This window comes from Colias philodice, chromosome 3, assembly GCF_061535455.1.
Source record: "Colias philodice isolate Cphi_HAF_F1 chromosome 3, ilColPhil1 Martin Lab GWU primary, whole genome shotgun sequence".
Taxonomy (NCBI): domain Eukaryota; kingdom Metazoa; phylum Arthropoda; class Insecta; order Lepidoptera; family Pieridae; genus Colias; species Colias philodice.
In genome coordinates this window covers 11,341,004-11,353,890 of record NC_143088.1, presented here as the reverse complement: position 1 = coordinate 11,353,890, position 12,887 = coordinate 11,341,004, and the positions used below count along the sequence as shown (strand labels likewise).

Genomic DNA, 12,887 nt, shown 5'->3' with positions numbered 1-12,887 from the left:
AAAGTTTTTAAAATTATCAAAATGGCAGAGCAAGGAAACGGGCAGGTGGGCCACCTGATTTTCAGTCATAAAAGGTCAACACAACTCATAAACACTAGAAACATTGGCGGTGTTAAATGTACTTCAAGTCTTTTGACAGCTTTTGACCCATTGTCTTAATTCTCCAGGGACACTGGTGCTTATCACCAGCGGCGTTCCCGAAGATCGCTATTCATAATTTACAAGGAAGGAGGAACTTTGCTATCTATAAGTTCGGAAGGGTATAAATATTAGTCGACATCATTGGAGTACCTATATCCACATTCTAGCTAAATTTAATATTTGCCGATCGTAAAAAAGGTACAAATAAAATGTTCTGCTCTCACGACCGACAAATCGATTTTTATGAATTGTAAGGCACCCGTTACACGCTCAATCTAGAATGTGATCCTTGATCATGATCATTGATCTCAATCCAGATTGACTGTGTAATGTATTTGATTGACGGATCGTAAAATCTGATCAGAAAATATCTAGATTTTTAGAAATCAACGATCTCGATCCTTTGATCGAGATCCAGATTGATCGTGTAATGTAACATGCTGTCAAATTACGTCAGTCTGCGTTCAGAGCGCGATGGTATGGGATGACAACACACAGGTGTAACCATTTTTAACAGATGATCAAAACATGCCTCCTTCATCCTGTAGTAATTTGCGTAATCCTCTTCCTCTTCCGTACTATAAATTTCATCTAACAAGTTCGAATGTGTATAGATGTTCCTTTTTAGTAGCCACGGTTTAACCCAGCGTTTCCTCTTCACGCGTTTTTTCAAATAACAGGCAATAATAATAATTATTGCCTAGCAAAAGTAATAAAAATTATTGCCTAGAACAAATCTTGTGCAGCTATATTTGTTCTTATTCAGATCTATTTAGTGGTTGTGAATGCGTGTGCATTTGACAATGTCGAACAGTGGACTGATATGATCTGGATTGACCATCTAATGTCGCGACGATCCACATAAAGATTCGTCAATCTGTCACCTGACTTGGATCGTGATCTGGATTGAGCGTGTAACGGGTGCCTTATATAGAAATGAATTAGATCGTGCACAAGGACGCTTTCTTGGCAAGGGTTACTTTCTTTTGCAGGAACGAAACTTGAAAGGCGTTGGATAGAAATATTATTTATGCGATAACACTAGAAGCTTTTGTTGCGTAATTGTAAGAGATTTGTTTTCAACATAAAATAACTTTGTTTTTATACCATTACATTACAAATCCATGCCCATCGGTCATATGTACATAATATAATTTAGGGGGCATTTCATAGTTTTTTGAAATTTACCGCATGTATATTAACTCACATTTACATTATAATTTACTAGCTTTCCGCCTGCGGCTTCGCCCGCATTTTCAAAGAAAAACCCGCATAGTTCCCGTTCCCGTGGGATTTCCGGGATAAAACCTAGCCTATGTTACTCGTGGATAATGTAGCTTTCGAATGGTGAAAGAATTTTTAAAATCGGTCCAGTAGTTTATGAGCCTATTCATTACAATCAAACAAACAAACAAACAAACAAACAAAGTTTTCCTCTTTATAATATTAGTGTAGATAAGTAATTCATATGGAAGCAAAATTGTTCAGCAGAAATAAGGAAAGAAAGAAAAAGTTCGAGCAAGCTAATAGCTATTGGAATTACATACTGAATTGAATCGTAAATAATTAAATATATTGTTTTCTTAAGGAAGGTGAAAAGGTTGTTTATATTCCCATTAGGCATTGAAATGTACTCGATGTTAATATTTTATAAGGAGTCGAGCCTTCGCCTTGTAACATTTATTTAATACCATTTACCTAGTATGGTAGAAGTTATATACAAATCCGCTAATCTTGACTGTGTTATTTTGACTCTAGGTCGACAGGTCTAGGTTAATAATAAAAAGCCTTGCAAAAAATATTGCAAGATAATGATTTGCACATAAAAAAAGACGTGTGGCACTCGGGGACTGCCGCGGTAAAGCTATTGCATGCTATGCCTTCAAGCCACACCTCAGCTCCGTGCCCGTCGGAGTGGGGAGCGTGATTTTCGTTACGGAATTTCTGGATTCGGTCCCCGCGCTCAAGGCCCGCGATAGAAGCTATGCAATAGCTTAATAAACAAATCTTTACTAATATTATAGAGCTGAAGAGTTTGTATGTTAGTTTGGTTGAACTAATCTCAGAAATTACGGGACCGATTATTTCTGTATTAGATACATAAGGTCATAAAGAAGTTTCACTTCTTACGTGTGTACTCTAGTACACGCATATATTTTTTTGAAGTGAAACTTCTATAACGGGGTTGGACAAAAATTTAGTGTAACATTTTTGCGTTACGCCGTACGCGTGATATTTTTGCGTTACGCCGTATGCGTGACATTTTTGCGTTACGCCATACTCGTGACATTTTTAAGGTCATAAAGAAGTTTCACTTCTTACGTGTGTACTCTAGTACATTTTTTATTAAAATAATCAATAATGCCTTTATTAGAAATAAATCCATATTAAATTGATAACGGATCATCAATGTGCGTCGACTTCGTCGTTCGTTTATCTTGTAATATGTTTCGCAATCATTCAATGACAACAGTTATCAGATTATTAATATCAAGTGGGTAATTCGCGATACAATTTCAAACAAACATAAACCCTTGGATATCAATAATGGCGTCTTCTAATCTAAGCAAACAATGAAGAAATGCGTACTGTATTTTTATACGTGATCGATTAATTACAAAAAATATACAAATATAATATCTAGGTAGGCACTAGACTGACTAGACTACTTATTAGTTAGTATTAGATATAATTATTAAATATTGACTGTTGAAATTATAGAATTAATTATGTAATTGTAGGGATAAGAAAAAGATGGCGCGTAACGGAAAAATGTCACGCGTAACGAAAAAATGTTACTCTAAATTTTTTTCCAACCCCGATAAAGAACTTTCACTTCAAAATTCTTGTCTGAGCTAAACTGTAGTACATGAACCGAAAACATGAAATGGTTATACGATTAGTACGATTGCGATCTTTATTACTTTATGGATGACAAGATTTATGTATTTTATTAAGAGTAAATTTTTTGAAAAGAGCAATTTCCTTTTAAGATAACGCACTTAATCCAAATTTTAGTGAAACAAAACTGGCTTTTTTTAATTTCAAATGATCCACCTTAATAAAATTTTGGATAAGAATTAGGAAGTATCATCATTTCAAATATTTTTTTTTCTGTATTTACTTATTTGCACATAGTTAGGTACTTATTATATAATCTTAAGTCTTTTTATTACCAAAAGATCCAGCATGATAAAATTTTGGGTTAAGAATTAAGGACTATCATCATTTCAAATATTTATTTTTACTTAAGTAAGTATATGTATTTAAATTTACACTAACTAATTTCAACAGTCAATATTTAATAATTTATATCTAATACTAACTAATAAGTAGTCTAGTCAGTCTAGTACCTACCTAGATATTATATTTGTATATTTTTGGTTATACTAATCCATTTATTATATAAGCAATAATATATTCTTGTAGCATATTTCACTTAGAAAATATGTATTATAAGTTAACGGTGCATTTACATCAAACGAACACAGAGCTAGAGCAAGAGCATTCATTCGTGATCTTTTAGTGACAACGAAAACTCGTATTCAGTGTTGTTCAGTATTAGAACATTGCATAGAATCTTTTCGAACGCACTAATTACAACGAAATAATGCTCTACAACTGTTTATAATAAAGAATTTGACATAGTGGCGTTTGATGTTAAAGCCGTTAGTTAAACACTGCAATTAATTAAAGGAAAAGCTACGTTACGTAATGATTACACTTTCGTTACCATAGCAACCGTACCAGTAGGGGGTAAATTTATACAAGGTCAAGAACAAAGGTTAATTTTATAGAATTATAATATTGCTATGCTTTGGCTGTTAGGTACCTACTTAGTTTTTGTGCATAATTTTGTGATAAACGTTATTATTGGGAGGATAACTAGAATGTACAGGCAACATAGTAGATATAGGTACATAATAATATATGAATCATTAGATAAATCTAGGTCTAGCTAAAAAGGAAAACCATGAATAGAATACGTTTAACATTTGTTAACAAGCTATCTTTTTTTTCATTATGTATAAAAAATAATTGTTAAAAACAATTAATTAGGTACCTAGATTAAAAAAAATATTGTAATTTCAGTGTTGGAAACAGTGTAATGTATAAATTAATGTACCTATCATGTTTTAAGCAAAATAACATGAAGACGATTTAATGAATTATAAGATAATAAAGCTTAATACTACATATTTAAAAATTCCCACCAAACAACGACCTACTTTTAATCCTAATCAAATAATTATCTAAGCTCTATAATAGGTAGCCTACTGAAACTTTTTACCATACCTCAATTCAACATCCAAGTGCTGTAACTCAGGCACCTTACACCAGTGGTTCTGTGGTGTAGCAGCAATGAACATCTGCACGAAATAAACGAACGCGAAGAATATTCCGAACGGCGCCATCATGACAAACAGAAGTTTCTGGTATAGGCCCATCTCGCCCATGTGCAAGATGACGGCGTCCAACGCGTCGCTGTCATCATTTGGCGCCTTTTTGTTGAGTTCTTCTTTGATATCCTGTAAAAAGGGATAAATAGTATAAAACTTTATTTTTAAGTTGATTTTTTTTAATTTGACGGTCGAAAGCGTCATCACGGTGCGGCGATGGACATTCTAATCGAAGAAAGATCGCCCATGTTCGAATGTTTTTTACACGCTTTATAATAGCTTCACCTGTATGTTTGTATGTTTGTAACCGACTTCTTTGGGCGCGATTTTGACCCACTTTAAACGGCCAGATTTCGTTCAAACTTTGTAGATTTATTGAGGACCGATGACAATACACTAATTTGATAAAATTTTCTATTTTTTAGTTCGGTTTTCTATAATTATATTTACAAATTATAATTACTATTATTTGCGTAAAAAGAATTTAACCCATTGTAGAAGGCATGAATCCCGGTAATAACAAATGTGAGGCACCTTATGTAGAGGCACCTTTGTAATTAAAACAAGAGAAGTATTAGCAAGCATATTTAATCGTTTTTGTACTGAGTTTTTTGTTGTCTAGATTAATATTCATGTTTTATTCAATTCAAGTCCTTCAAACGATTGCTGGTAGACGGCAAAGATGTATGACGTATAGACTACAGGCCCGTGTTGAAAAAATTATGGGTCATTTGACCTACCAGGTGACCTATCTAGAACGATATAAGAGCATAAAATAATAAGATTCAGCACTATGACGTCACTTATAAGCTGTCCACCTGAGTGCAGATGAGAATTCGAAGGTTCAGGTAGAGATTTTCTCCCCTTGTCTCCATGATTTTTGTACGGCGTTGCGGAATAATTGATTAAAAGTAGTATAGAAATAGTATGACACAGATGCCGTACAAAATCAAATGACCAAATTTACCCCAGCAACTGTCGAAAAATAAAAGTAAATTCCGACTTTGTGGACCACCATTTTTGTACGGCATCTGTGTCATACTATTTCTATACTGCTTTTAAGCCATTATTCCGCAACGCCGTACAAAAATCATGGAGACAAGGGGAGAAAATCTCTACCTGAACTTTCGAATTCTCATCTGCACTCAGGTGGACAGCTTACGAGTGTCGTCATAGTGCTGAATCTTATTATTTTATGCTCTTATATCATTCTAGATAGGTCAGGTGGTGGGTCAAATGACCCATAATTTTTTCAACATGGGCCTGTAGTCTAGTATCCAATGTTGTTAATTTATTGTTTTCTCCATACGTATGTGCAATAAATATAAAATCACTGTTTTTGTTATGACTTATGAGCAATCTGAGATACAAATCAATAATAATAATTGTTGTATATTGGTTTCATTCAACTGACTATCACTTATTCCTTCCATCCGATATTGTAGAACAACTAATGTATCAATATCATCAACAACCTATCGGTAGGTATATGAACGGTTTAGTTGCTTTCCCATTTAGGGCCGACTTTTCAATGCTTGGATAAAACTTATCCGTCCAATAAAGTATTAAACACGATAATATTAAAATGTCACGCAAACTGTCAAATACTGGCAATTAGAATACGTTTTTAAAATGGTAGTTTTATATACATTACTAGCTTTCCGCCCGCGGCTTCGCCCGCGTTTTCAAAGAAAAACCTGCTCCCGAAGGATTTCCGGGATAAAACTATGTCCTTTCTCGGGTATCAAAATATCTCTATACCAAATTTCATGCAAATTGGTTCAGTAGTTAAGGCGTGATTGAGTAACAGACAGACAGACAGAGTTACTTTCGCATTTATAATATTAGCATTTATTAGTCCATGATATTAGTATGGATTCGACGAATAAATTTTATCCAAGCATTGAAAAATCGGCCCTTAATGGTATATAGTTAATGATAAAAAAACTTCTTAAATTTTGACATAAAAATTTTGAAATAAAAAGCACATAATTAAGTCCATGGAACTACATAGTAAATACTTAGAGCATAAAGTTGTTATTGTATAAATGTTCACGTACCTAAGTGTTCAAGTAGGTATTGTCAATTAAAACTATGTTACGAATAGTGACTAAAACAAAATTGACAACATACATGAGCACAACAATGTAGCAAGCTAAATATAAAAACAAAATTACAGTATTTATCTTCCGTATATATGTATATGTAGGTATATGTGCATACGAAAGAGAAGCAATTACTTGCATGCAACCTTTGACCAAAGCCCATGAATTCAGTCATGAAATTGGTAAAAGATTGTATCTTTACCTAACCATGCCCTTGAGCCTCAAACGTTTAAAATAAATTACATTTAACCGTTTTTTAAATAATGAATACATTCAATACAATATTTAATTAAAAAACGAGTATAGATAAGAACAATGTTACAAATAAACAAGTGCTATAAAAATAAAAGTTATGTAAGAAGTAATAGAATTAATTAGCAATGCCAATAATTGTTGTAGTCATGTTAACAACTATACGGTAACAGTGAAATAGTGGTGTAGAAAAACAAAATTAGAAATATTTTCTAACCTCGGTTTTTAGATCGTTGAGAATCATGTTAGAACACAGCACGTACAAAAGTTATTCCACACTGGCTTCTACTGCACGTGGACGTTTTTAATATTAGCTGATAAAATTGTTATCAATGACACACGGAAAAATGGACAGTATCGCATACTAACGTATTTGGATAAAATATCAATTTATGATGCAATATCATTCACATCTATATCACACATTATGTAAAACAAATTCGCTTTCCGCGTCTATCCGTCCTTAGGGAGGCTTAGATCTTCAAAACTGCGCAGCCGATTTTGATGTGGTTTTTGAATAGATAGAGTGGTTCAAGAGGAAGGTTTTAGTATATCATATTATGTAATGTTTTAGACGACGCGGACGCGGGCGAAGCCGCAAACGGAATGCTTTCAAACTTACTAAACGTGCTTGCCGGCACTTGCTATAAGTACCTACTAGAAATCCTCGATCATCAATTATTGTTTTCTTCGAAGTATTTGCTAGTAATTATTATTATCATTTGCTAAATTCTAGAAACGATGTCAAAAGTTTATCGCAAGTTAAGTTTATAACATGTATAATGTGACGAAGCTTTTCTGGCAACGTGACTTATGTTGGAAGTTCCAAAGTGATGTAAATATTAGGGAAAGTATGAAGAAGAAGCCCCTCTAGACAAGTGGCTTTCTATTAGCGTAAAGTTCAATAGAATAGATTATGAATGTATGAGATTGACGTTTGATTACGACGACGACGACGATTGATTACGTCAATCTCATACATTCATAATCTATTCTTGTGAACTTTACGCTAATAGAAAGCCACTTGTCTAGGGGGGAAGGAAAGAAGAACTTGTAGGATAAACAGTTTTCGATTCATTTATAAAATTTCTATTCATCTTTGTACAATAAATAACACAATATTAATTTTGGTAAAAAGCCAAGTCCTTCGACTTCAAGACAAAGTTTCTTCCAGACAATATATTATTATTAAGGAAAGGGAACAATAGATGGTAAAAACAGGTAGAGCAATTCCAAGCAGACAAGTTCTCTATGTTGCAATAATCTTTGTGCCAAATTTCGCCCCAATCCAATTAGTTTTTGTGTGAAAGAGTAATAAAAATCCCTACATATTATTAGCCATTTTGTGGTAATAAGGAAAGACATTTATTGGATCTTTTCGTGACCTTCCTTTAAAAATATATGATACTAGCTTACCGCCCGCGGCTTCGCCCGCTTTGTCTAAAACCTAATAAATTATATACTAAAACCTTCCTCTTGAATCACTCGTTTTATTAAAAAAAACCGCATCAAAATCCGTTGCGTAGTTTTAAAGACATTTTAAGCATACAAAGTGACATAGGGAAATAGGGACAGAGAAAGCGACTTTGTACTATGCAATGTAGTGAGTAGTGATTCGTAAATTATCTACAAATATAAGATCCAAGAGAAAAATAATTCTGCCATGATTAGTAGGTATCATCACTACATAGTATAAAACAAAGTCGCTTTCCCTGTCCCTATGTCCCTATATCCCTATGTCCCTTTGTACGCTTAAATCTTTGAAACTACGCAACGGATTTTGATGCGGTTTTTTACATTTTTTCCGCTTATATTGCAAACGCAGGCTGAACCCTACGAGTTTTATCAAAATAATGTACTAAGTATTGTACACATTGAAAAGGTCTACAGAAAAGTCCGCGATGGTATATGTCTATCTCTTATGGATAACCCACAATAACTTTTTTTTGTCATTTACTTTTTACGACAAATAATGGATAATTTTCGAAGCGATTTAACCAATACAGCATTAATCCTTAACCAATTAAATACCTTGAATACATTGTTTATTTAATATAGATCTATATGGCCCTTTACACCGTATGATTTAAGTCAATATTTTCGAAGATATTACAGATTAAAAAATTGCGGGACGTAGCGTTTGCGGCGGTACCGGCCGGCCGCCATTGCACCCGTGCGAAGCCGGGGCGGGTCGCTAGTATTAATTAAAATAATACGAGTGTGTTTATACAGTAGCATAGTGGATTTTAGCAATTTATTGCACGCCTCATAAGCGAAGCGTTGAGGTGGGTACTACTGTCACTTCGCGCAAAACATCTGATTTTTCAAACTTAAAATGTCTTTATGTATCATACATTGCACTTGTAAGATAATACATACACACACATATTAAGAAAAAACACTATTTTTAACGTTCATGATATTTTTGATGTCATTTTTGTTATTTAAACTAGTTAAAAAACAGTTTAAAAAAGTTCTGTCTTGGACGTCCGTGTGTCTGTATGTGCGGATCCTTTTTCTTGTTAACACGATAGCGACCGAAATACTTTACTAATCGAGTCTTTTTTTTCTCTTACGCTTGAGTATGCTCAGGAATAGAGCCCTTTCATTTTTCAGGGTCTTATTCGATGTGGTTTAATTTTTATTAAATAAACAAAAATAATAATTAATAAATATTTATTAAAAAAAAATTATGAGGCGTGCACTTTTGGATTTTCCAAATTATTTTAAAATTTCGTTTGATTCTGATATTTGATAAACAGATGAGACGGGTAAATAAAGATAAATAAGTTTACAATTATCCTATTAGGTATATTAACTTAGCCATTATCATTATCATGATAGTGTTATGTACCTTTTTTTTCCAAATAGGTAGGTACCTGATTATTGAAACGTGTGCCAATTATTAAACAAAAATCTTGCAAAATCTTAATCTTAATCTTAATACTATTATAAAGGCGAAAGTTTGTATGGATGTATGGATGTATGGATGTATGGATGTTTGTTACTCTTTCACGTAAAAACTACTGAACCGATTACAATGAAATTTAGCACACATATAGAGGGTAACTTGGATTAACACATAGGATAGTTTTTATCCCGGAAATCCCACGGGAGCGGGAACTATGCGGGTTTTCCTTTGAAAACGCGGGTGAAGCCGCGGGCGGAAATCTAGTCATCAATAAAATCTTCGTTTTAAAGTTTGATAACATTTTTTTTTAACCCAGATTGGTACAGATTTGTCTCTTTAGTCTTTTCACATTTTTTCGCAGTTCCTATTATAAAGAAATCAAACTTATGTTATAGAAATAAGGCTTCTTATTACACTACAATATATGTATTTAGATCGAGTTACTTGCATAATTAACTAATTGATGACTAAGATTTTCTCCAAGATAATATTTCAGTGTGAGCAACACTGGGTGGCCTATAAATTAGGTACCTACTTATTTACAACAGTCTTTTTGAAGACGAGCTAATTTCATACTAAAATTTTATTTCGGTTTTGACTACGTACTATGTATGTAGTGTTCCACATAGAAAATATCTGTACGAATAGTCTATAAATATTAAATAATAATATTTGGCGATATATCATATAATGATAAGCTTATTATTTAGCTTAAATTAATTTCAAGAACTTCAACCGTTTGAACTTCATTTCACCAATGTTTTCCTGTTATGATAGCATAACAGGAAAATATTTGTGAAATTTTAATCCTATTAAATTACCTGATTATTATTATCTAAATATACTAATAGCAATTATCATTAAGACGGGTTAAGATAATCAAAATCTTTGCCAATAACTGATAACTCGTCACATTTTTATGTGCTTCTATTAGGCAACGGGAGAAACCTACTCGTGTAAATTAGAATTTTTTGTATGCTGATAGATTATAAGCTGCCCGCGAACCATGATGTCTTTAAGCAGTATTAGTTCCAGTATTGAAAAACAACATTGCTATAATATAGTCGTCTAGCCGCCTAGCGCCATCAATTTCTTACCTTGGAAATAATACTGCTATAAGACGTCATGGTAACTCTCTGGACTATTCAATCTGTATATTACAATATCAATTTTAATTCAATCGATTGCTATCTGCAACTGGGGATAGAAATAAAAAAATATATGTGTGACGTCAGAGCACCAGCAAGTTAAACCGTATGTCGGTTAACCGTATATAGCAGCAATATTGATACAATATATTATATGTATAACTAATATAAGTTTCAGATATTATTTCGGTATTGTGGGCTCTATTAGATATATAGATTGATAGATAACACTATTCTTTTCCTCTTCCAAGTGCTATCAATAGAATTTATTGTCATTATAACATTGCACTACAAGTATAAAAGATAATTAGTCGCAAACACGACATTCTCATACGTATGCCATCACTAAGCTCATAAGTCATAACATAAAATTGTATGCAGTAAAATTAACAATTGTTTAGCTGCAGTTAAATTGAAGTTTTATTTCCTCGACAATTACAGCACTTTATGACTGAATATTTCATTAAATGTCTTATTTTACTTCACTTGTAGAGATAAACTACGATAACATGGCGCGCCCCTCCAAAATTCAAAACGTTTGAAAGTATTTGTGAAAGTATTTACAATGCACCACCAAGATTCAGACTGCTGCCGGCCTGCTACTAAAGTACTAAAGACGAATACGTACAACTACATACAAACTCCTTCGTAAGGATGTCACTACACACATTGAAACAGTAATTTGGAGGGGCGCGCCATGTTATCGTAGTTTATCTCTACGTGAGTGGTAAAAAATTTGAAGGTAAATAAAAGGTTACACAAGGATCACTATTATCATTATGAATTATGGATTTTTTACAAATATAAGTCAAATTAAAACATAAAATATAAACTTCAAGCGCCTCATTAGAAAGTTCCTTCAAAAGCTCTTCATCACAGTTATCTACTTGTAGATTACTTACCGTGCGTACAGTTAGCAAATTAATTGACCGAGCACGTTATTAAGATGTATAATGATAATTTTATGCTTACTTTATTCATATACAACATAAACGTAAATACAAGAAGCAAAAATATGGAATAAAAAGTAATGATAAAATCTTTTACAAAAAACCGGTGACCGACCGTCCTGACAGAACGAACGCAACGAAAATAACCAAAAGATATACATATACATATTTTATAAACGTAATACAAATAAAAAGGAATACTAATTAAAAATGGTAAATAAAAATTCATAAAGTGACTTTCAATTTTTATAATACGTATATAAAAATGCAATTTATAAATATTTGAATAATTAAAGGAAAATAAAATAATCGGGATTTAGCGGAATTGGAAAGAGCTTCCTTTGCCTTAGAGTGAAGCCTTACAACTATTCTTCTATGTTATAAACAAAACCTAACTTTTAAGAAGAGTCAGAAATCTATCCATACTAATATTATAAAATATGCGAAAGTAACTCTGTCTGTCTGTTACTCAATCACGCCTGAATACTACTGAACCAATTTGCATGGGTATAGATATATTTTGATACCCGAGAAAGGACATAGGATAGGTTTTATCCCGGAAATCCTACGGGAACAGGTTTTTCTCTGAAAACGAGGGCGGAAAGCTAGTATTTCCATAAAACAATCATATTTAAATTAGTGTACACAGAATAATTAGAAGACCTAAAATCATTGTTATCAGTATCTATTTTGTCAATACACATTGAATGACATATTATGTACATAAAACTTATATTTTCTTCTCTCGGAGATTGTGCAAAAATTCCCCTCGTAAATTATGTACAACAAGACACAATCAGCCATCATGTTTATCTGACAGACAGACGGACTGAATAAATAATCTGTACTACACATGCAGGTCAGATGCTGACCTACATGCAAGGAAGCATTTTCTTAGGCTACAATAACGTATAAGTACATAAGAAAATTAAAAGGAAGGAAGCTTTTGTTTCTACAAGATCAATAATAATTCTCCTATT

General features: G+C 32.9%; 1 protein-coding gene across 1 annotated transcript in view; it reads right to left on the bottom strand.

Moving 5' to 3' along the window:
* LOC149490044 (solute carrier family 22 member 3-like) overlaps positions 1–12,887 on the bottom strand; it is a 29,972-nt gene that overhangs the window by 7,602 nt on the left and 9,483 nt on the right. The window contains exon 2 of the mRNA XM_089714901.1: positions 4,438–4,670. Coding sequence (XP_089571027.1) covers positions 4,438–4,670 — 233 coding nt within the window. The remainder of the gene's footprint in view (positions 1–4,437; positions 4,671–12,887) is intronic.